This window comes from Protopterus annectens, chromosome 7.part0, assembly GCF_019279795.1.
Source record: "Protopterus annectens isolate FY-2018-M chromosome 7.part0, PAN1.0, whole genome shotgun sequence".
NCBI lineage: Eukaryota > Metazoa > Chordata > Ceratodontiformes > Protopteridae > Protopterus > Protopterus annectens.
This window is the reverse complement of record NC_056739.1, coordinates 985,198,161-985,222,973: the sequence shown is the minus strand read 5'-3', so window position 1 is coordinate 985,222,973 and position 24,813 is coordinate 985,198,161. Positions and strand designations below refer to the sequence as shown.

The following is a 24,813-nucleotide window of genomic DNA, read 5'->3' as shown; positions in this document are numbered from 1 at the left end:
CTCTGGGATATGAATCTGTCCCTCCAGCATGTCCTATTTATTTCTGTGCTGAGGTTCAAGTCACTGGAGCGTGTAGCTCTAAGGGATTTGGATTTCTTGAGGTGGAGCATGTCCATTAATTCTGGGTTGGACATGGCTTTATATGTCAGACACAGATCGCCTCCGAGTAGGTGGTACGCAACTGAGTAGAGCTGGAGTTTCTTTAGCCTAACTGCATAGGGCGTCTGTTTGAGTCCCTTGATCCTCTTGGTGAGGTACTTTTGGGGTCTTTCCAGTTACTGCAGGTGTCGGGTAAGGTACATCCCAAATAGGGCATTGTATTCAATTATGGGCCTGATAAGTGATGAGTAGAGGGGCACAATGACCTCTCTTGATCTAGATGTGAACCCTTTCGTGATAAGGTGGGCTATATAGAAGGTCTTTCTAACTACTTTGGCAACGTGATTGTCAAAGGAGAGATTACTATCTACTTGGGTCCACAAGTCCCTAATTACTTCTTCCGTACTTAATGGATTACCACCTATGTGGTAATTTGTGGGTACTTTGTTTTTCCCAAAGGGGATGACAATGCACTTTTTGGCATTTAGCTTTAGGCCATGGCTCTGGCACCAATTATCCATCTCTGTGAGACCCTTTTGGAGGATGCTCGTGTCAGCCGGAGAGTCGATTATGGTGCCCAGTTTGCAGTCGTCTGCGGTCGTCTGCGAACTTTGTCAGCCATAGTCCACCCGCGTTAGCCTGTACCTCGGAGAAATATATATACCGAACAAGAGGGGTCCCAGGACTGAGTCTTGTGGGGCGCCACTTGTAACTGGTTTAGAGTCTGACATGGCACCTGCAATTCTGACCATGTGGGTTCTGTCCCTGAGCCAGCTTGCAACCCATCTTGTGACATAGGGGTTGATTTTTAAGCTGGTGAGCTTATTTATGATGCCCAAGTGGGGTATTGTGTTGAAGGCTTTTGTGAGGTCCAGGTAGGCAGTGTGGACTACCTTCCCTTCATCTATGGCTTTGGTAACAGTTTCAAAGAAGTTGACCAGGTTCAAGAGGCAAGATCTGCCCTTAAAGCCGAATTGGGTAGGATCCAGTGTCTGGAGGTTCCCAATGTCCTTGTTTATGATTTCCATGATGATACGCTCCATAGCCTTGCAGACCAGGCTGGTCAGGCTTATAGGGCAATAGTTTCCGGGGTCTGTTGTGGCACCACCTTTGTGGAGCGGGACCACTGTTGCTGTTCGTCATTCCTTGGGTATATATCCTGTAGTAAGGCTGAGACTGAACAGTGTCTTTAAGTGAGGGTTTAGTTCTTCTTGGAGCTCATGTAAGACGCAGCCCGGGACACTGTCTGGTCCTACTGATGCGGTGTTTTTTGCTTTGGAGAGGGCAGCTCTCACCTGTGCATTTGTGATCACAGGGAGGCTACATTCTGTTGGGATAGACATTTGCTCTTTTGGAGGGGAAGGGGGGGAGGAGTTTGCAGTGAACCTTTCTGCCAGGATGTTGGCAATGTCTGTGGGTTCAGTGCATTTTTTGTCATTTTGCACCAACTCAGAGTATATCTGGGAGTTGCCTCCCAGGTTCCTGACATAACTAAAGAAGGCCTTGTGATTATCCTTAGTGTCTTGTGAAATTTTTCTTTCGAAGCTTGCCTTAGACGATTTTATGAGGGATTGTAGTTTCTTGCTAGTACTGATCAGAGATGTCTTCCCTTTTTGGGATTTTGCTGTATCATGTAGTAGCTTCCTCCTTCTGTTATATAGCTTATTTATGGCCGGGGTCCACCAGAACAGGTCTCCTGCCTTTGGCGGAGTGAGTCTTGGTTTTATTTGGGATAGCATGCTCCATGCATTCCTGTAGGTGTCCATAGAATGCTTTTGTAAAGGATTCTGCGTTTTGGGCCGTAGTTTCCACTGGCCCGGGGCCTTTGAAAGATTTCACCTCGGTTTTCAGAAGTGTGAAGTTTGCTTTTGAGAAGTTCTTCACCGTGGTTTCCTTGGCTGGGGGTGAGGACGGAATATGGATGTCCAGTGAGATTAATTTATGGTCTGATCTTACCAATGAGGGGTACACTTCTGGTGTGGAACATAGAGACCCCATGTTGGTGATGACCAGGTCCAATATGTTTTCCCCTCTTGTGGGAGTGGTGACCAGTTGTTCCATAGCATTTGAGTTTATAAATTCTAGGAACCGTTGGGCGAGGGTGTTTGGGCTTGAGGAGTTTTCCCAATCAATGTTTGGAAAGTTGATGTCACCCAATATAATGGTGTTTGGAGAGACCTTCATATTTTCCAGTGTTCTCAGGAAAGCCGAGTGGGGTTCCTGTGTTTGAGAGGGTGGTCTGTAGCAGGCTACAAACTGAAGGGCAGTTTTGCCCACTATAGGTTGCGCATGGATGGTCTCCGATGCTTCGTGCAGTGCCACTAACCTGGAGGTGTGAGTATCTTTGATGTATATGGATACTCCCCCTCCTTTTGTGGTTCGGTCAGAGTTTTGTGGCCGAAAAGCATGGTATGAAGTATAACCTGGTAGTGCTGGGGTGCTTTCGGCAGCCTTGAACCAGGTTTCTGTTACTGCACAGATATCGATATTCTCCATACTGAGGAGAGTCTCGAGTGCATGCATCTTGAGGTTTAGACTTCTGGCGTTGAGCAGCATTACCCTTAGTTTTTTCTTTGTGTTGTCTATGGAGGTGGGTTTGTCTTTTGAGCCTTGCCTAAAAAAGGCACTATGGGGGAGGCAAGAGCCTTTGCCAGTATTCTAAAACCCAGGGGTGACAAGTGCAAGCCGTCCCTCGCGAAGCAAAGTGGCTTGTCGAGCATGTCATCCCAGGCTGACAGACACTGGATCCCCTTTGAATGACACCAATACTTTAGCCAATTGTTAAAATTTATCATTTTGTCTTTATACTGTGGCATCATTCTTGGTGAGGGCAACATGCTACTCAATGTCAGGGTCATACCGGCCTGGGCTACATGATCAGAGAGCTCCTCTAGGTCTCTTTTCATGTAGTCCAGGGAGGTACGTCTCAGGTCATTCACACCAGCATGGAAAATGACAGAGTCATATTTGCACTTGCTTTGGAGTGACCTGAGTGCTTGTGTTATGTAGTGGATCCTGGCACCTGAAAGGCAGCTTACAGTGACCTTCTCCTTATTCAGTCTGGTGAGTGGGACGTCAGTGTGTCTGACAATAGAGTCGCCTATTACAAGTGTATTCAGTGTGTTGTTTAGCCTTAAGGGCTGTGACTGTGTGACACACTGACTTTGTGAGTTGTGTGTTACGTGGGTATTGTTGCATGATGGGGGTTGCTTGGATGTCTGCTTTGGAGGTCTCTGCTGCTTAGGCAGATTTTTGTTTAGAGCCTCCGAGTATGTTTTTGTGTGTTTATGTGTTTGGTTTGCTGGTGCAATGGGTCTATGCGAGACTGGATTTGTGGTGTGTGTGGTTACCTTTTCCTCCTGACCGGCTGTGCCAGTACTGGGTTGAGAGAGATCAGCCTCCAGTTTGGCTATATAGTTGCATCTCTCACTTATGTTCCAGCTTGTTGGGAGGTGGAGAGGGTGGTCTGTGTACATAAGGCAGTTGTAACATTGCCTCAAGATTCCCAGATTCACCAGCTGGACTAGGGAGTAAACCCGAAACTGGCCTTTGGACATGCCTGAAAAGTATAGGGAACTACTTATGGACTGATCAGAAAGGACCAATAGGGAGCAAGTACTTAAAAGGAGTATAAGAGGGTGCAGTGCTTAAGTTTATTAGTGTTTACCTGTAAGTTCACTTATATGAGCAAGTGCTGGTTTTTAGAAAGAAAATAAGAGTGCTTATTTTGAAATTTAGAGCAGTTCTAAGGGAAAAAGTGAAGAGCAGACTTTGTGGAGCCGGAAATAGTTTAAACCCGTTTAAGCGGCGCTGCCCGATGCTGCACTATGCGCAAAATCGCGCCAAGCTACGGCAAAGCGGGTTTTAAAGCAGGGGACTTGAAAGAGCTAGGAAATTGCCCAAAACGGCCAATAAACAACTAGTTACTGGGCTGAGACCACTCCTCCAGGGACAGATAGGCTGTTCAAAGCTCCCCACTCTCACTGGTGAACAGAGAAGCTTCCTCCTATCCAAGTAAGGATATGGGCAACACAGGAACTTGTACTGAAGTCCGGAATACAGCAAAACCTGAATTCAGGACTATTCTAGCACAGTAAAGGCGGGAAAACAAAGCATGAACTCTAAATAGTGATAAAAAATGCAAAATCAAGAAAGTAAAGTGTAAATATAGAAAATAACAATAAAAAGAAAAAAATAACCCCAACTGGGCACTTATCTGGTGTTACTAAATACTCAGTACAGCAACAAAATGTTCAAATCAACTGGCAATAATTTTGTTAGAACTGGCGGCAAAAGAAGTTCTGGGTAGTTGTGTCAGTATGTCCCTTTTATGCTCTACATTCTGTGTGGGGAGCATAAGTGGGACATATGGTGCAAGCAAGATCCTTTTCAGGCTTATCTATAGTGGCCGAATGACGGGCTACCTGGGGCAGGACATCCCTTTTAAGGAATACTGCAACAGTGATAAAGGATATCAATCCACAACATCCAATATAGACCAGAGATGTGCATGCCACTACCCAATTATTTAACTGGTACACATCCCATATACAACTGTATTCACTAGCCCAACACCTTGTATTCACTCAAAAAATTACAATAAGGCCTGCCTATACACTGTATACATTCTTAAACTTTGGAACTCCATCCTAGCAAATGTCAGATACATTTACAACCTGTATAATTCAACCGAAAAACAAACAGATCTGTTAGGGGAAAAAATATAAAAAAATAAAAAACGTACAATAAGCTTGTTGCATAAGTGTGCACACCCTTAAACTAATACTTTGTTGAAGCACCTTCTGATTTAATTGCAACTTTCAATTTTCTTGGGTACACACCTGCCATCAGTTAGAGAGACTCCGATTAAACCCAAATAAAGTTCAGCTGTCCAAGTAGGACTTTCCTGACATTTACTCAGTTGCTTGCTACAGCAAAACCCATGGTTCACAGAGAGCTTATAAAGCATCAAAGGGGTTTCATTGTTGAAAGGTACCAGTCATGAGAAGGGTTTAAAAACATTTCCACAGCATTGGATATACCATGGAACACAGTGAAGACAGTCATCAAAAAGTGAAGAAAATATGGGACAACAGTGACATTGCAAAGAAAGTACAGTTGTGTACACTTACTATAAATGTAGATGTTCAAGTGTATTCACTGTTGCAGTCATCACATTTGGGTTATTTGCCTGCAGGTAGCCCTCAGCCGACCTGAATATCAAAAGTCTTGAGATTTCTGCGTCGGATGCTGTCGCTTCTTCCATGACGTCAGGTCATCAGGGGTATAAAACATGCAGCCGACGCCATTACATCAGTTTTTCTTGCCCCAGATGTCAGGTCCCCCCTAATGGGGAGCAAATAAACAAAAACACAAAGGTATACCACCAACAAAAAGAAAATACACCAAAAAGGCTTTTAAGCATAGTAAAGGAAAGCAGAGGTATAGCCAGAAGAAATTAGGGGGCTGGAGGGAGGGTAACCAGGACTGCAACAGTGAATACACTTGAACATCTACATTTATGATAAGTGTACACAACTGTACTATGCTCTTTGTGTTTCACTGTTGCAGTCATTACATTTGGGTAGATTCCCAAAGCTATGGATGGGAGGAGGAGTTTATATAGCATTAGGGCCAGCTATAAGGCCCTGCAAGACAGCAGTGGCAAAGCCAGCTCTAGATTTAGAAAAAATTGGCAAATGATAATGCATGGTGAAAGTATGTACAGAACTCCAGGTAGCAGCTTCTAGGATGTCCCTGTGAGGAACACCTCTGAGAAAGGCTGCAGAAGTAGACGCAACCCTGGTGGAGTGAGATCTGATCCCCTGGGGGATAGGTTTTCCATGGTGCTTATAGCAGAAATGAATGCAATGGCTTATCCATTTAGAAATGGTTTGTTTTCAAATAGCCTTCCCCTCTGCCCCTGCAGCAAATGCTACCAGCAGTTGTTCAGATTTTCTTTGAGGTTTAGTCCTGTCCAAGTAGAATCTAAGTTGTCTCTGCACATCCAAGGAATGCAGAATCCATTCCCCTTTGTTCTGTGGATTGGGAAAAATGTTGGCAAATGAATGGACTTGATTAAGAGCCGCATTGGATACCACCTTGGGCATAAAGGATGGACTGGTCCTGAGTGACACCCTGTCCACATGAAAGATGATGAAAGGCTCCACTGACATAAGGGCCTGTAATTCAGATATACTTCTAGCTGAAGTGATTGCTAAAAGGAAGGCTGCTTTCCAAGAAAGAAATTTTAAGTCTGCAGTAGCAGCTGGCTCGAAAGGAAGTAGAGTGAATTTCTCCAATACAAAGTTAAGGTCCCAGGCAGGAGTTGGAGCTCTCCTGGGTGGTCTCAAGTTTTTTGCCCCTCTAAGGTACTGCTTGAGCAGAAGATGAGAGAAGAGGGGGAGGGGTTCTGTGTTATAATAAGCTGAAATGTCTGAGGCGTGGATTTTAATGGAGGAAAAAGACAGGCCCTTGTGAAGCATCTCAGTTAAGTATTGCAAAATCTGAGGTAAATTGGGTGCTGCTGTGCTCATCCCTTGAGACTGGTTCCAGGCACAGAATCTTTTCCATTTGTCAGCATAAGATTTTCTAGTACTAGGTCTCCTTGCCTCTAAGATGACATCCATCACAGGTTTGCTGAGGGATGAAAAGGGTTAATTTAAATGATCAGCCAGGCTGTAAGGTTCAATGTTGGAAGCTGAGGGTGCAGAAATTGGTTCTCCTGCTGAGACAGCAGGGAAGGGGTCTGAGGCAGGTGCCATGGAGATAACTGCGACACACTGCACAGGAGGGGGTACCAGTGTTGGCGTGGCCAGTCTGGAGCAATCAAGATCATCCTTGGTTTGTCCTGTTTAACTTTTAGTAGAACTTTGGAGAGCAGAGGCAGCGGGGGGGGGCATAGACTGATAGGTTTTTCCAGCTGAAGGACACAGCATCCACTTTCCAGGCTTGTTTGTGGGGAGTCCTTGTGCAAAACTTGTCCAACTGCTAATTCTGGGGGGAGGCAAATAGATCTATGTTTGGGCTCCCCCATTCACTTGTCAACATGTTGAAAATCCTTGGTTCCAGTTTCCACTCGTGTGAGTCCATGAGGTTTCTGCTTATTCTGTCTGCCAGTGTATTTAATTTTCCTGGCAGGAATTGAGCTTGTAGGTGCACTTGGTAGCTCAAGGCTGTGTTCCACAATGCCATGGCTAGTCTGCAGAGGGGGTAGGAATGTGTACCCCCGCTTGTTTATGTACCACATAACCGTGGTGTTGTCTGTCTTTACCATTAGTTGTCCTGGAAGAATGTAGTCCTTGAAGGCTGTCAGAGCATTCTGTACAGCTAACATTTCTTCTTGATTGATATGTAGGTGCATTTAACTTGGGTTCCATTTGCCCTGAATGAACTTCCCCTGCCAAGTGAGCCCCCCATGCATAGTCCGATGCATCTGTTGTTGGGGTTTGGGCGGCAGAGGGTAGTGTAAATGGTAGTCCCTTGTTTTGGTGGCAGACCTCTGCCCACCAGAGGAACTCTAGGCGTAGGCAAGGTATGATAGGAATCATTGCTTCAAGATCCTGAGAATGTTGACACCATAGGCTTTTTAGATACCACTGTAGTTTCCTCATATGCAGTCTTGCACATGGAATGAGAAGAATGCAGGAGGCCACGAACCCCAAGGCTTGCAGTACTTGTCTTGCAGATAGAAGAGTTTTTGTGGCCACTTGTTTCAAGTAGGTTACCAAATGAATTTGCTTTTCTGGCGTAAGGTAAGCCATCTGGGAAGTTGTATTCAAGCTTGCTCCCAGGAATGTAACTTGTTGACAGGGTACCAGTTGTGATTTCTTTTCATTTAGGGTGTACCCCAGACAAGTTAGAACCCTTTTTACAAATGCCAGATGATTTAAAAGTATGCCCTGGCTTTCTGCTTGAATTAGACAATCGTCCACGTATGGGTATATTTTAATATTTCTTTACCTGCAGAATGCAATAACTGGAGCCAGGCACTTTGTGAATTCCCTGGGCGCAGTAGACAAGCCAAAGGGCAGTGCAGAGAATTGATAATGCATGCCGCCTGCTTTGAAGCGTAGGTATCTTCTGCAAGATTCCCTGATTGGGGTGTGCAGGTATGCTTCTTTTAAATCTAGTGTTGCCAACCAGGCATCTCTGCCTAGCATAGGAAGTAATTGAAGAGTCAGCATCTTGAATTTTGGAATCTCCAGAAAGGTGTTTAGAGTAGACAAGTCCAGGATTGGACGCCATGATTTGTCTTTTCTGGATACCAGAAAATGTCTGGAGTAGAAACCTTGTCGCTTTTCCTCTTCTGGTACCAGCTGAATAGCCCCCATGCTTAAGAGGGAAAGTACTTGTTTCTGAGCCTCTGCCCACTGATTTGGGGGCAGGTCTGGCCACTAACTTGGTGTTGGCAATGTGTGGAAATGAAATCTGTATCCCTGGGACACTATATTTAAAAACCCATTTGTCCTGGGTTATGAGTTGCCAGTAATTTGCATGAAGAGCAATCTTTCCCCCCCAAAGGGGCGGTCAAAAGAGAAGTGCTTGGTACTTTTAAAAGGAAGTCATTGAGACTGTTTACCATGGGGGGGGGGTGTCTTGTGATTTCCAGATTTGGAAGTGGAGGGCCCCACTGCTTAGTTCTGATAGTCCCCTGGGACTGCAATCTGGTGTTTTTGCTGTGTCTGGGTTTGGTTTGAGAAGACCTGGAAGGGACCAATTCTTAGTAGGCCAGTGCCTACTAAATCTAGGAAGTTGCACTTGTAAAAAACCTTTAACAGTTTGCATAGATTTAGCTTTATCTTCAATCTTTTTAAGAACTTCTTCAGCCTTGTTGCCAAACAGGCGGTCCTGATTTAAAGGAGCATCCAACAATTTAGCTTTAACATGATCAGGCAAAGTTTGCTCCTTAAGCCAAGCATGCCTTCTAAGCATGGACCCAGTAACAGCAGCCCTGCAAGAAGCCTTTAAAAAATCAAACCCACATTGCAAAGTATGTTTTCCAACTTGTTCAGCAGAATGCATTAAGTCCTGTAAATCTTTATTTTCCACACAGTCAGGAAATAACATCATTTTCTGTTTAAGCAGTCCAATAACATGTTGCTGATATTTTAACATTTCAAATTGGCAGTTTAAAACTCCGATTGTCAAGGTTGCAGAAGTATAAACCTTTTTACCCCATCTATCCAGTGCCCTGGAGTCTCTATCAGAGGGGGCAGGATTTTTAGCAGTAGAAGCCTTAATGCCCTTGGGCCCCTGAGAAATAGTCTCTGGATCCGCAACAGGATTTTTGAAGAGGAACTTGTGGGACTCAGGAACCCTGTAGTATCTGTCAGGTTTACTAGGAGCAGGAGGCAGGGAATCAGGGTCCAAACTGGATTCCGAGAAATCATCAACAACGTCTAGTACAGGAGGTATAGCCAAAGGCCTATGCTGAGATAGAAGGAGGAAATCCCTAAGCCTCTTTTTTGAATCAGAAAATTCCTGGCTTTCCCAGTGAAAATGCTACTTTAAAGTATGTAAAGTTTCCCCAAATGAAAAATCCTCAGGAGGGGAAGCAGAGGGAATGGAATCCTCTGCATCAGAATCCTCATAAGTAGGTATGGACAAATCCAGGTCATCAGAAAAAACAGAATCCTGATCAGAAGATCAAGCTCAGCCCTAGGGCTCTTAGAAGGCAAGGGGGTTGACTATCCCTGATTAGAGTTATAAGATCTTTAGCCGTTTTTATCATTTGTTTTTTAGGCATAGGGGCCTGAGCATGTAGCCTGGGTGTCAGTTTTTTAGAAATGGATCGAGATTTAGGCCTTAGTAATGAAGGAGGTGTCGTTTTAATATGCAAGTCTGTATGCCTGAATACACCCTAAGAAGCCGGTGCCTGCACAGCGGCTCCAGACCCATCCAAGGTAGAAACATCCGCGGGTTCCATAGTTGAAGTATCTCATGGCATACCGGACTCCGAATGGGTCTCAGTAGAGGCCTGCGAATCAGAAGTAGCGGGTTTATCAGGGGCTGCAAAAGCACCTCACTGAGTACCGGCGAACTGGCGACTGGCTTAGGAGAAATGTCATCAGCAGTTTTGGACCTCGGCAGCCTGTCTCTGTCTTTATCTTTGCGTTTTTTCGGAATCCCGGTAGTCGGATGGCTAACTGCCGACATTTCTGGATAATTAAACCGAGAACCAAAATATTTAGAGGCAAAAATATACAGATGACTGATAGTGCACTGATTAAATAAAGCACAAAACCAACAGCAAGGTACGTCATGGTCAGGGCCTAGGCAAGGAATACAGTACAAATGAAAATCTTTATGAGGTATTTGCTTTCCACAAGTAATGCAATAATTAACTTTTACTAACATCGGTAAGGAGCAAGAAAAAGTTTCCCCAACAGGGTACTTAGCTTTAAGTTGAAGACTTTGGTTCTGAAACTTGAAAACAAAAATTTCAGGAGTCGACCGACCGGCACTTGCGAACTGATTCTGCTTCGGGCACCGCACAGCAAGAAAGACTGATGTAATGGCGTTGGCTGCATGTTTTATACCCCTGATGACCTGACGTCATGGAAGAAGGGACAACAACCGACACAGGACCCAAGACTTTGTTAATCAGACCGACTGAGGGCAACCTGCCAGCATATTACCCAAATGTAATGACTGCAACAGTGAAACATGAAGAACATCAAGATATTTGCTAATTGCAAATATCATGGAGCTTATCTGTAAAGGTTTACTTAGCTGTGTGAACTATGTCCTTTTGTAAAATGTGAAATGTAACTTGCAATTTTTGTGGAGCTTTTCTCCCCGGATCTCCACTGAAAATGGGCTCTTCTTGGCCCAGTGGACTTCCCTGGTCATCAAACTTAAATAAATAAATTTGTGGTCTGTGCCAAGCTAAATTACAAGGTGCTAAGGAAGCAGTTATAACATGAGGACATTGCAGCAGTGTCTGTCACAAATGTGGTAGCCACAGAGAAGTCAGGTGTGGAGTCAGTGGAACCAATTGCAGTGATACCTCCATGTGAAGAGGAGGCAGGTGCAATAGTTGACTGCAATGGCAAAGAGGTAGCAAAGGGTCCCAAACTATGGGCTTTGACCAGACAAATACTGAATAAAACTGATGCATGCAATACACACAACCAGGCTGTGCACTACAGTACATTGACTGGTCAGACACTGCATCAGGCACTAGAAAATCAACAAAGGCCAAGGGTAAAGCTAGGACTCAGAAAAGTGTCATGGGGAAGGAATGCTAGTATTGGTGGAAGGTTCATGTATGTGGATGCAGTAGCCATGTACAAGGGTAGCAGATTAGATGAATCAGAGATTGCATCTTTCAGTATTGGTGTGAAGTTTCACTGGATGGAAAACTGGCTTGGAATACTATATGTCCCAGCAGTGCCACAACTGAAGGACTCCTATCTAAAGGATGGCAAACTACATGTATGGTAACCCAGTTATGCACCCCCCCATGTACTGCTCCAGTAGAACACCAGCATCCACAACCCCAGGAACAGGCATAAGTAGATGCTGCTCACTGTAGGACTACAAGAGGAGTGTGATGACTTTGAACTGGGGGACTTTCAGTGGTATGCCTGTTGGGACGTGACCATAGTGCAGCTGGCAGCCATGGTCAGTGAAGCTGTTTCCAGAATGGTGTGTGCCATCTGCATAATGGTGGCCCGTAATCACCCACTGCACACCCATCCACTAGCACAGCAATAGCATTCAATTGCCCATGTCCTCATCGATGCATCAATAGATGATACACTGGCCACCATTTTCAGAAACAGGCATGTCTGTCCAGGTCTCTACATGCCATGCCACTCTTCATGTATTACAGGATGACCTGTCATTCCTGCAGTGGTTTCAGTTCCTCAAACTGAGGCACAAAACACAATCAGCATCATCAAAATGGAAACGTGAGTGGTGCCTTTACCGCTGAGACCTGCACATCTGAGAGCTAGTGTGAAAGATGACTGCAAGATCTGGGTTTATCCAGATTGATGACCACCTACTTGCCTCTCCCTTGTACTTAGTGCATGCAATCAGAGGCAGGGCAGTGTGGCTTTCCAATGTCATATACAATGGTGATTTCTGTCTAGCAAGTCTGGGGCTCACATGGACAGAATGGCATATTCATACCACAGGTGATATCCAAAGTTCAGCCTACCCTCTCCATGTCACTCTAGCCACGGGTGATGCGAAGATGACCCTCCAATATTAGCATTAACAATGCCAGTGTGCCATCGGGCTGTGCCATGTGCATGGTACAATGTCAACCACCATGCATCAGCTGACATCAAGCATGTTATGACCTGTTGTACTAAATATGCTACCAGTAGAACCTGTGACTACATTCAGATAACATCCCCCTGCCAATGTTGGTGCATATATGTGTATCATATACTGGTAGAAATCACAGATTACTACTAAATACCAATTACTTCCATACCATTTAGGCCATCATTGCACCAACCCTAATTCCCCTGGTTCAAACATCTGCACAAATATTGTAAGTCATTGCCCTACTCATATGGTACATCCCTTACAGACACTTGAGCAGTCCTCATCGGCCCATCTTTGTCTCATTCAAGCCACCCCAAGGTTTAAGGATTCTCTCATTTTCTCTGTTAGGGGTATACCAGGAATCCCTCCATCTCAGTAAGATGCCTCTGTGCTTGTGGTCCACCCAAATGGTCAACTTGTCTCTAGCAATATCAGGGATCCTGTGACACACCTGTAATACCATCCTATTATGTTCAACTACACTTGACAACTTGAAAAGGGTAACAGACAAGGCCTTCCTTGACAAGGTGTAGCAGAGACTTGTGCAAGGATATGAATGACATATATACACAGGCTCTGCACTAGCATCTTTAATTGCCCTTTTGGGGAACAATTCCAGCAGTTCCTATTCCTTTGGTCCAAGAACAACATGTGTAAACTTGTGGGTTACAAAAGAGAGTGTGTGTGTGTCCATATTACCTAGCAATGGATTCAGTACGGACTCCAGACCCATTGAGGTGACCACAGCCTTGTGTGCTGCTACAGTGTAGCCATTACAATCCTGTGCCATAGTATGATGGCAGTAGGAATTTCAGCCATGCCTGACATCCAACTGACCTGTGAAGATAGTACTGCCTGTTCTTGGTGAAGGCCCAATATCCCATACAGTACATCATGTTGTCCATGTGCATATGGAATGCGGTTGTGACACCCACTAATCAGGACTGTAACAGAGCCTTGACTGTGTTCCATGTGACCTGTCAGGGAACAGGGGCAACAGCAGGACTGCAATTTGTCCTGCCCTGTAAGGTTTATCAGGACTGCACGCTTGAGACCATCCCTACCAGGAATTAAACCTTTCCTGCCCTATCAGAGTGAGCACTCTCAGTACAACTGCAATCTGTCTTGTCCTGCCAGTCCCATGTCATGCCATGTGCAGTGTTGTCCTATACATTATACTTCTCTGGTAGTGTGCCTGCAGCTTACAGGTACCCATACAAGGTCACTGCAGTCCTGACATCCAAAAATTAGTAATCCTGTCTGCAGTTAATCTGACTATATGGACAGTACATTATGATATTCACTACGTTCCAAAACTCAGAGCTGCTTGCTGTCACATGGTCTCCCTAAATTCGGTAAACATATTTTATCGAGCTAAACTAGGCCTTACAGCAAGGTAATTAAGCTAATGAGGTGATTTAGCATGATTGACTCTGCAATGCACATATGACGTGAATGCATTATTTGCCAGAGTCCATGTTACAATGCTCATTTCAGGGCTGTATTATGCATGCTGTGCACAAACCACTGTGAAGCTTATCTACTCCATCACTTTACATTGGGCTACAATTATGTGAATCACTCCCCTGCTGCCATTTAATGCATGTTGTATGGTGCTCCATGTGCATGACCATAAACACCAGGCTACCATTTATCTCACAGATTAGACCTCAGGAGTGGGCACGGTCCGACTCTGATAGGGCTCCCAATATGGTCAGCAGAGTGTGTAAAATCTCTCTTCATCTGCTGTATAAGGACTGTTGGGAGAGTATGAGTGCCCCCCTTATAAAACTGATGCCTGGCAGCAACTTGCCATGACATTATGCCACTGGCATCACCCTCTCTAAATAGTAGTGCAGGCTCAAATAAGTCATCTGTAGAGGTGGCTTTCTCCAACAGTAGAATGAAGTTGGGCTCTGAGGAATCATATTTTTATTGAAAACATTCTGTTCTTGATTTGGCACCAAATCTTAGGCCTAGTAACTGTTACGGGAATTGCCTTCTGCTGTCACAGATTTACTGTGCTGATTATTAATTACATTTTCCAGTGCCTCAACATATTGAAGACAATGCAATGGCTTGTCAGAGAAGGTGAAACAGCTGCCAAACTACAACATATATTAACTTGCTTTGTGCATCATTTTTTTCATATCTTTTGTTTTAATTTTGTTTTTTTTCTCAATTTATTTTCTGCAGGATCAGACATACTGAAGGCTGTGGTGAGGTTGTAGTCAACGTGCATGGCTATTGGAACTACTACTCTGTAGCCAGTAGTCTCAGGCCTACCACACTGCTGAGTGACTAATGTCCCCATCTTTAAAGGTGACCTGCAGAACTTCATGGTGGCCTTCTTAGCCATCTCTCTGTAGTGCAGGAGGTACTCTTGGGTCTTCCAGCAGGAACTGCAACTCTTGAAGAGGGTTGAGATAGACCAGCAGCTGGATGCCAACAATGGCAGACTGCAGCACATGCTTGAACAGCTGGATAAGAGTTGCATGGCCTGCCAGCTTCATCCATGTCATCAGCCATACAGGTGACTGATGTCTGGGTGGATTCCTCAATGTGGTGCTCTTGCAGGTCCACCTCACCTCTCCCTACCCAGCACCATCATATTCCCCAAACTTTTAAGTCACTCTCCATCACCTATTTGTGGTCAAACTCTCCCCATCACCAGTTGTCCAGCCTCTGTCAGAATGTGTCTTCCAACATTTGCTCCTTTAGTCCAAATCTCTCCACTGTTACCCTTTGTGTCATTACCTCCCCATACATTTGCTCCATTTGTCAGCCTAAATCTCTACACTGCTTCCCCCTTATATGTCGCTGACTCCCCTGACAGCATTTGACTGCATTACTTTTGTCTAGCCCAGCTTCTTTTTTCTTTCCCTCCATCCTAGCATCAGTTTCCATCTTGCAATCTTCCCCTATACAGTCCTCCTTACAAAACAGGTATACATACCTTAAAAAAGTAATCCCTTCTCCCTCTCCCCCAAACTAATCTTGTCTTATTCCTCCATCAAAACAATCTGTCCTTCTGGTTGTCTCTGTGTTCTTGTTTGATCTAACTCATTTCTGCCTGTTCTATTGCAACATTTCACCCCCACTTCTATGACAAAATGACTTAGCACTTGGCCGTCGTGCCTTTGTATGGGTTGCCCACAGTGCTCATACCACAGGTATGGGTGCTTTGATATCCTTGTGAAAACAAACAGCACAGAGCATACTACCTCCCTAATGCTTTCCTTGGGTCGCATCATAGCAAGGTTTTTCAATCAGTGAACTTACTGCCACTGTTGTGGCTATGCAGCACTGTCCGCATCATGACTATGGCCATACGATCATTCATGCAAGCCTACTCCCGGTCAGGATGCATTGTTCTAAATTCATTGCACTATCTACTACTGCATGGCCATTTTAGGTTTTCTTCTGAATACCCCTCAACGGCTTTTTAAAAGCAAATGTCCGGACGTTGCTTGTACTGTCAGACAGTAAGTATTCAAATTCTGCAGTGAGCACATTAAACTGTTCTATGAACTTATAGGCATAGCACTGCAAAATAAAACATACATGTGTGAACACATACATTAATGGCATCCTTCCCCATTCAAAAACAGGTTTCTTAAAGTTATGGACACAATAAAGAAACATTTTACAGAGGAGGACCACCAAAACAACAACCTATAATTATTTAAAGCCATCTCATATTTACATTACGTCAGATAATAGAAACAAAGCTACACAAACAAACACACAAATATGGTTCTAACTGTGATATATAAAACTAGTTCATATCATTTTGTCAAGAAACCGTAACCAAAATTTAGAGAACTGCATGTGCAATATTCAACAGCTTCCTACTGAAATGCTGGAACTTGCAAGTCCCAAAATGCTAAAAAAAGAGACACGCCTAATAAATACCAAACACAATACTTCACCTCCTCAAATACTTTTTTTGTAGGGGAAAGTCCTCCCAGACTCCCTGAGGTGGGGAGCAAGCCTCCTTTAACATCCCCAAAACTTATATACAGCAATTCCATAATTGCTATACCTCAGAAAAATGGGGAATCTTCTAAGAAATGGCCGTCTCAAACTTAGTAATGCAAGTCTGGATTTTTGATCATTTAGTCTCCACATTCTAAGTCCTGACATTTCAAACACATACCATGTTCAAAATGCAGGTTGCATGTGCTTGACCAAATGTCAAGTCAGGAGGGTTATCATTTTGAAATGCTGTTTCATTCACAGGATGCCAGAATGTGATCTGTGGGATTGTTATAGAGTGGTGGGTGGGATTTTGCCCTTCCCCAGTGTTTTGCAATCTCAAGAGTTAGAATACACATTATTAGCAGAAGGTGTAGAGAGGCTTGACCCTCCTCCCTGCATAAAACCTTTTTTTCTTAAATGAGTTTCAACCATTTGTGGTCAATAAAGTGAATAAAGATTTTGTGAGTCTGTGATGTAGTGTCACACTGTACATGGAGCTCAGCTGAGCAGTACATCTTGAATTTATCGGAGCATCATTTATACATTGTCTTGCATTTCTATATATGTAAGTAAAATAATTTTAAAACACTAATTGTTAGTATTTTGAACTCAGTCTGGGGCCTTAGTCTTGTAGTTTCATTCTTAGTTGTAGCATAATTACTGTACCTTGGCCTCATTTAGTCATTTATGATTGCATTTTTCCATCAACAGTGCTGCTGGTAAATTTCTTCTTAGTATGCTGACTTACAATACAATGGGATTGCAATAGTGGCAGTACTGTAACATTTGCTGCAGGATTTGCGCTTCTACAGCTAATTACACACCAGTTTTGCTGCTAGAGTCTTATATTCGGTTTATTTTCCTGCTTAAAGCTGCACCCCGTTGCCTGTTACATTGCTGTTTTTCCCATTCTTCTGTCTGCCCAGACCTCACTAACATATAGCCTCTATAAATCTGGCTCACTTGCATGACTCTTGGCTAATTCACAAAAAGCTCAAAAACATTTGGCATCCTTGCCTGTACACTCAAGTGTTTTTTCTGCATCTAGTGCCATCTAGGTTGAGACAAGTACTTTTACTTGAAAAAAAAATTGCATTTCTTTAAGTGTACTGCTGTTCTTTTCTTGAATTATTTATTGCATTTATCTGCCTTTTAAAACAGTAAAACACATTTGTTTTCCAGAGTCCTTGCTGCTGGATTAGTTGTTTGAAAAATCACCACAGAGGTGTTGTCTTAGTTGTTGAACTGTTTTTTATTAGCTTTTGACTTTTTATAACCTTTGTGCGTTTTTACATTGAGAAAAGTTGGGATTATTCAGTGAGTGGCAAAAGGAAGGCATGCATGGCCGGTCTCAGTTGAGAAACACAGTATGGCTTAAAGTGAAGTTTTATTGGCCAGAAGGCTTGGCATTTATCAGTGCCTTATATGGATGCAAGCACTTGGAAACTAAATTTCCCCCTATAAAACTACCTCTGAAACAGCAGAAACTCAGTTGTGCAAAGAGCAAATAGTTTGTGCAATGAAGAACACTGCCCCATGGATCTATTCCTATATAGCCTAGTTTTTGCTTCTAGCCACAAAAGCACCCAAGCTAGCCAGCTATTAACCCCTCTTGTACCATACCCTTGTAGTTCATCTAGAAGGACATGACATCATGTATATGCACTTTCACAATTTATATGTCACCAGTCTGGTGGCTATGGGCATCCTCAGACAATGTAGCAAATGTTTCATACTCACTGACAACCAACTAATTCTTAGAGAAACTGATACAGTATGCAAGAGATGTAATTGCACAATGACACTGCAGGCAACACTAGAACACTAGCACCCAAAACAACAATCAGGAATAAAATGGTGCTAGTTTCACTGTAAAGTGTGAGATGGCTAGAGGAAAGAACTAGAGAATCTGGGGACTGGTAGATGGGAATGTCAGAGCAATGCTTTAGTGGATGGAGTGTGACAGTGAAAAAGGGGTATGGTGGGGGTGGGAATGAGCTTTGTATAAACATATATTAGCGCATCTACACATTAAAATACTGCAACAGATGAGATGAGCAGGCTCACTTCTCTCTTTCCTGTCCAGTATGCAGACAAACAGGAGATTGTTATGTCTGCTCCTGCTCTCAAGATCAAGTTTCAGTTCTATTTTATGTTTTCAGTTGCAACTCATTGACCTAATGCAACTGTAATGTGAACACTTCTTTTTATGTGGAAGCTCCAGAAGTTGTTTTTCCATAGCCTCCAACAACGATTGTAGCTTCAAGTCTTGCTAGGCACCTGCTGCCTTTAGTTTGGTTGCATATTAAGGACTGTCTACACCATCACAGTCAACTTAGCTCATGTACTTTGCAAACTGCTTATTTCCTCGAAATACTGCACAGACTGCCACCTTGGGAGCACATTCAACCTTAACAGCGATGTCCCTTCTAAACCCAATAACACCACCTTAAAAGTTACTTCCACAATGCAAAACAAACAGAGATTCTGGATCTTTCCCACAATACTATCCACTGACAGGGTGAATTCAAGTGCAAGTCAGGGCTCCAGAACACATTTAACATTTCCACACAAGTATTTCATGGATCACAGAATATGTTTTTGTCACGCATTCCTGTGCAATCCCTGTTGTGGTGCTCAAAGCCTCATAAACTCTTACAGCTTCAGCTAGTGCAGAACTAAGCTGTGATGATTTATATGTATAGGGACTTCAGAGTGTGTGAAGCTAGACCAAACAAAAATCTAGCTGAAGGTTGCAGCTATGGAGATAGAGTAACCTAACCTAGAGGATCGTGGATCATGAAAGTTAGAATGAATGAACAACTGTACATTGTCATGAAGGATCATGAAAGTTAGAATGAATGAATGAACAACTGTATATTGTCATGAAATGTATTTATTATGGTACATGCCCTTGGACATCACAAAAACATTTAGGTGGCAGCATGAAAGTACAGTTGTGCAAGATGAACTTACCATAATGGTAGATGTCTGAATGATCACTGCTGCAGTAGCCCTAGGTATATGGGTTATATCCTGTCAAATGCATATCAACAAGACAGCTTCCAAATCTTCAGGGCACCTTCCATACTCTCAAACTGTCAAGCAGATTGAGTTAAGTTGATTAAAAGACAAGTGTGGGCGTTAAACCCTTCAGATTTTTCCTGCCAATATAGAAAGGAAGGTTGAGCCCTGAAAGGGCAAGGCTAGGAACAACAAAAATAAATGTCCACACCCTGGCATAAAAACAAACCAAAAAACAAGGAAGATGCATTGGTTACTGCAGCAGTGATCAATCGAATATCTACTGTTCTGGCAAGTTCAACTTATACAACTGTACAATGTTCTTCATATTGATGACTGCTGCAGTAACGTTAGCTGTATGTGAAAATTACCATAGCTAACCATGTTTGGGAGGTGGAAGGAGAAGGGTCCAGGAGCCCCTGGAGAATGGTCCTAGCAAGGCATGATCTAGACCTACAGAAGTAATCCAGCCTACAGTGCCTTGTAAAAGTATGTACAGAGGATCAAGTAGCAGCTTCTACGATGCTTCTAGAATCCAACCCTTTCCAAAAAGCCACAGAAGAAAGTCAAGGTCCTTTAGAGTGTGTCCTGACCCTGCCTGGAATAGAGTCATCCTAGGGAGTATAACAAAAGGTAACAGTCTTAGACAATCATTTAGAAACTGTCTGTTTTGACACCAGTTGTCTTTTCCTACCTTCACAGGAAATAACTGACCAGATGATCTGAAAGACTTAGTTCCGTCGAGATAGTACCAAAGTTGTCTGTGGACATCCAAGGTATGCAGTATCCCATCTCCCTCACTTTTTGGTTCAGGAAAGAAAACAGGGAGATGGACAGTTTCATATAAAGTAAACAATGATACCACTTTAAGCATAAAAGGAGGATTAGTTCTCAAAGAAACCCTGTCCTTGTGGAAAATGAGGTAGGGTTGACTCATCATAAAAGCTTGCAACTCAGATAACCTTCTTGCAGAGGTCACAGCAATCAACAAAACTGTTTTCCATGTTAAGAGCCTCAAGTCAGCTAGATTAGTTGTTTCAAATGGAGCATGTTTTAATTTCTCTAATAGAAAATTAAGATCCAAAGGAGGGGCCACTGGTTTACTTAGAGGCCTCCTATGCAAACTCCCCCCCCGACTTGAGACTGCCTTGAAATAGGAGGATCCATGAGCAGGCATGCTGAAATGGCCAAAAAATGAACCTTGATAGAGCAATAAAAAAAGGCCATAGACGGTAACTCACACAAATATTGTAAACCCACAGAACATCTAGCCTTGAACAGGTGCTGGTTATGATGCTGGCAACAACTAGAAAACCTTTTCCGTTTGCTAATATATGATTTTCTAGTAGCAGGCTTTTTGCCTTCTTTAGTAACCAGATGCACACCTTCAGAAAAATGGTGCCTACAAGGAATTAAAAGCCTATTTTCCAAACAGTCAACTGAAGAAAACTGATGTCAGAGTATATCAAACACCCCCTGTTCTTGTGTGAGCACATCCATTCTGTGAGGAAGCTTGTAATAATTATGCCTGGGCATTTCCAAAAGAAGGGAGAACCACATTTGTCTGGGCCAGAAGGGAGTCACGACAATGATCTTGGAGGATGCCTTCTGAATCTTCAGAAATACCCTTCTTGCATGAGTCCTGGAACAGACATTTGCCAGCTGATTGTTCAGAGAGGAGGAAAAGAGGTTTACTTCAGGAAATCCTCGTAGATGAATAAAATTTTGGAAGACCCCTGTATCTAGTTTCCATTCCTGAGGGTCTGCCCTGGTCCTGCTCAGCTTCTCTGCCACACAATTTTACTCTGACAGAATGCAAGATGTCTTTAGAGTGAGACTGTGCTGTGAAGCTAACAAGATTAGTTGGCAACAGGGGGGTACAACCTTGTTCCTCCTTGCTTGCTGATGTACATCTGAAACCACTTGAAGAGGTCCCGGAGACCAAAGCTGGTTCAGAGAATTGAGTGCTTTGATCAAGGCAAGCATCTCCTTGATATCTATATGCTTGCATCTGTCCTTGGTGTCTCACACCTACTGCACTGCTCTCTCCTGAAACTGCTTCCCAAGTAAAGTCTGAAGCATCTGGCGTGACTGACTGCTTTGGAGCAGGGAGGGAGACCTTGATTTAAGGATAGCTGTTCTCTCCACCACGTGATTTCTCTTCCAACAAAACACAGTACTGGCATTTGAAATGATAAAGGGTGTTGATGTTGGGACCAGAGAGATTTCATTTACCACTGTATCTTTCTCATGTGGAGTCTTGCCATAAGTTTTGTGAGAATCATAGATGCCAGGAAACCCAAACTCCAGAGATATTCCCACATAGTGACCGAAGTCTGAGTGGAAAAACTTAGAAACAGATTTAAATAAAGATCTATTTTTTCCTGTGAACAGAAGCTCTTTGAACTTGGGTATCTAATTGACACTGCAGGAACACAATCCTGTGTGAAGCAGTGAAGAAAGACTTTCAAATGTTCTCTTGGAATCCCATCCCAGCTTGTGCAAGAGACTTCTCACCTAAAAGAAAGATTCCTGAGATTTTGATAAAGACTCTGCAAAGATAAGCAAGTCAACTAAATACAGAAAAAGTGTGGATACCCTATAGCCTGCAAAGAGATAACTGGAGTTAGACATGTTACCACTCTTGGTGCAGTGGATAGTCAAAAGGGTAAAGCAGAGAACTGATAATGTGATCCAAACACACAAAACCTTAAAAAAATGCCTAAAGTCTGGATGAATAGGAATGTGATCTTTTAAGTCTAAGTGTTACCAGGAAACTTGAAAGAGGAAGAAGAAGCAAAAGGTTGTGAAGAAATTTTGAATGTGGGCACTATTACAAACAGGTTTCGGAAAGAAAGAAAGATCCAAAAAGTACAGTTGTGCACACTTACCATAAATGTAGATGTTCGAGTGCATTCACTGCTGCAGTCATTACATTAGGGTTATCTGCCTGCAGGTAGCCTTCAGCCGGCCTGAATATCAAAGTCTTGGATTCCTGCGTTGGATGCGGTTTCTTCTTCCATGAAGTCAGGGGTATAAAACATGTGCAGCCGGCACCATTACATTAGTTCTTCTTGCCCCAGATGTCAGGTGCCCCCATAATGGAAAGCAATTATATGTTAGGTTACACCTCCAACAAAAAGCAAATACACCAGAAAGCTGAAATACACTAAACAAGAAGAAATGTATAGACAAGAGAAGTCAGGGGGCTGGAGGGAGGGTAACCAGGACTGCAACACTGAATACACTCGAACATCTACATTTATGGTAAGTGTACATAACTGTACTATGTTCTTCATGTTTCACTGTTGCAGTCATTACATTTGGGTCGATTCCCAAAGCTAAGGAAGGGAGGAGGAAGTTAGAGAGCATTAGGACCAGCTATTAAGCCTTGCAAAACTGCAGTGGCAAAACTAGCTCTGAATTTAGAAAAAATAGGAATGTGGTAATGCTTGGTGAAGGTATGTACAGAGCTCCAGGTACCAGGTTCGAGGATGTCCCTGGTAGGGGCACCTCTGAGAAAGGCTGTAGAGGTAGATGCAGCCTGGTGGAATGTGATCTTATCCCCTATGGAGTAGGTTTTCCATGGTGTTTATAGCAGAAATGAATGCAATGGGCTATCCACTTAGAAATGGTTTGCTTTGAAATGGCCCTTCCCTCTGCTCCTGCAGCAAAGTCAACTAGCAGCTGCTCAGATTTTCTGAGAAGCTTAGTCCTGTCCAAATAAAATCGAAGTTGCCTGTGCACGTCCAAAGAGTGCAGTATTCATTTGCCTTTGCTTTCTGGATTTGGGAAAAAAACACAGGCAAATGAATGGACTGATTAAGGGCCAAACTAGACACCACACCTTGGGCATAAAGGAAGGATTGGTCCCAAGGGACACCCTGTCTGCATGGAAGATGATGAATGGCTCCACTGCCATCAGGGCCTGTAATTCAGACACTCTTCTTGCTGAAGTGATGGCTAGAAGGGAGGCTGTTTTCCAAGAAAGGAATTTCAACTCTACAGTTGCAGCTGGCTCAAAAGGAGGTATAGTGAGCTTTTCCAATACAAATTTAAGGTCCCAGGCTGGAGTAGGGGCTCTCCTGGGTGGGCTTACATTTTTGGCCCCTATGAAGAATTGCTTTAGCAAGGGGTGAGAGAAGAGGGGTGGTTCAGTATTATAATAACGAGCTGAAATGGCAGAGGCATGAATTTTAATTGACGAGAAGGAAAGGCCCTTGTGGAGCATCTCTGTTTAGTACTGAAGAATATGCGGTATGCTGTGCCCATCCCGAGTCTGGCTCCAGGAACAGTATCTTTTCCACTTTTCAGCATAGGATTTTCTAGTACTAGGCCTCCTTGTCTCCAGAATGGCATCTACCACCTGCTTACTGAGGGATGTTATTGGACAGCTCAAGGAATTAGCCAGGCTGCAAGGTTCAGGGTTTGAAGTTGAGGGTGCAGAATCTGGCACTCCTGCTGGGACAGCAGGGAAGGGGTCTGAGGCAGGTGCCATGGTTCCAGCAGCGACATACTGCGCAAGAGGGGGTACCCAGTATTGCTGTGGCCACTGGTACAATCAGTATTGTCCTTGGTTTGTCCTGTTTGATCTTTAGCAGAACTTTCGAGAGGAGAGCAGAAGGGGAAAGGCATAAACTGAGAGGTTTTCCTGGGTGAAGGACAGGGCATCCACTTTCCAAGATCGACTGTGGGAAGTCCTTGTGCAGAATTTGTCCAAATGGTAGTTCTGAGGGGAGGAAGAATTTGTCCAATTGGTAGTTCTCAGGGGAGGCAAACGGGTCTCTCTCTCTGGATTCCCCCATTTGTATCTCAAAAGGTTGAATATCTTTGGTTCCAGTTTCCACTCGTGTGGGTCCATGACATTTCTGCTTAGGTCATCTGCCAGTGAATTTAGCTTGCCTGGCAGGAATTGAGCTTGTAGGTGCACTTGGTAGCTCAAGGCTGTGTTTCACAGAGCCATGGCTAGTCTGCAGAGTGGGTTCCCCCCCCTGCTTGTTTATGTACCACATAAGAGTGGTGTTGTCTATCTTTACCAATAATTGTCCTGGAAGAATGTGGTCCTTGAAGGCTGCCAGGGAATTCTGTATAGCTAACATTTCTTTTTGACTGATATGCAGATGCATCTGACTCTGGTTCCATTTGCCCTGAATGCACTGCCCTGCCAAGTGAGCCCCCCATGCATAGTCTGAGGAGTCTGTTAGGGTTTGGGCGGCAGGGATTAGAGTGAATGGGAGCCCCTTGTTGTGGTAGCAGGCCTCTGCCCACCAAAGGGCCCCTGTCTTTATGAAAGGAATGATAGGAATCATCGATTCCAGGTCCTGAGAATGTTAACACTATAGGCTTTTTAGATACCATTGCAGTTTCCTCATATGCAGTCTTGCATATGGAATTAGTAGAATGCAAGAGGCCATGAACCCCAGG

At 43.7% G+C, this 24,813-nt stretch overlaps 1 protein-coding gene across 1 annotated transcript in view; it reads right to left on the bottom strand.

The window, feature by feature from the left end:
- Positions 1-24,813, bottom strand: part of LOC122806122 (protein FAM98A-like) — a 561,878-nt gene that overhangs the window by 512,615 nt on the left and 24,450 nt on the right. The window contains exon 2 of the mRNA XM_044076360.1: positions 15,816-15,930. Coding sequence (XP_043932295.1) covers positions 15,816-15,930 — 115 coding nt within the window. The remainder of the gene's footprint in view (positions 1-15,815; positions 15,931-24,813) is intronic.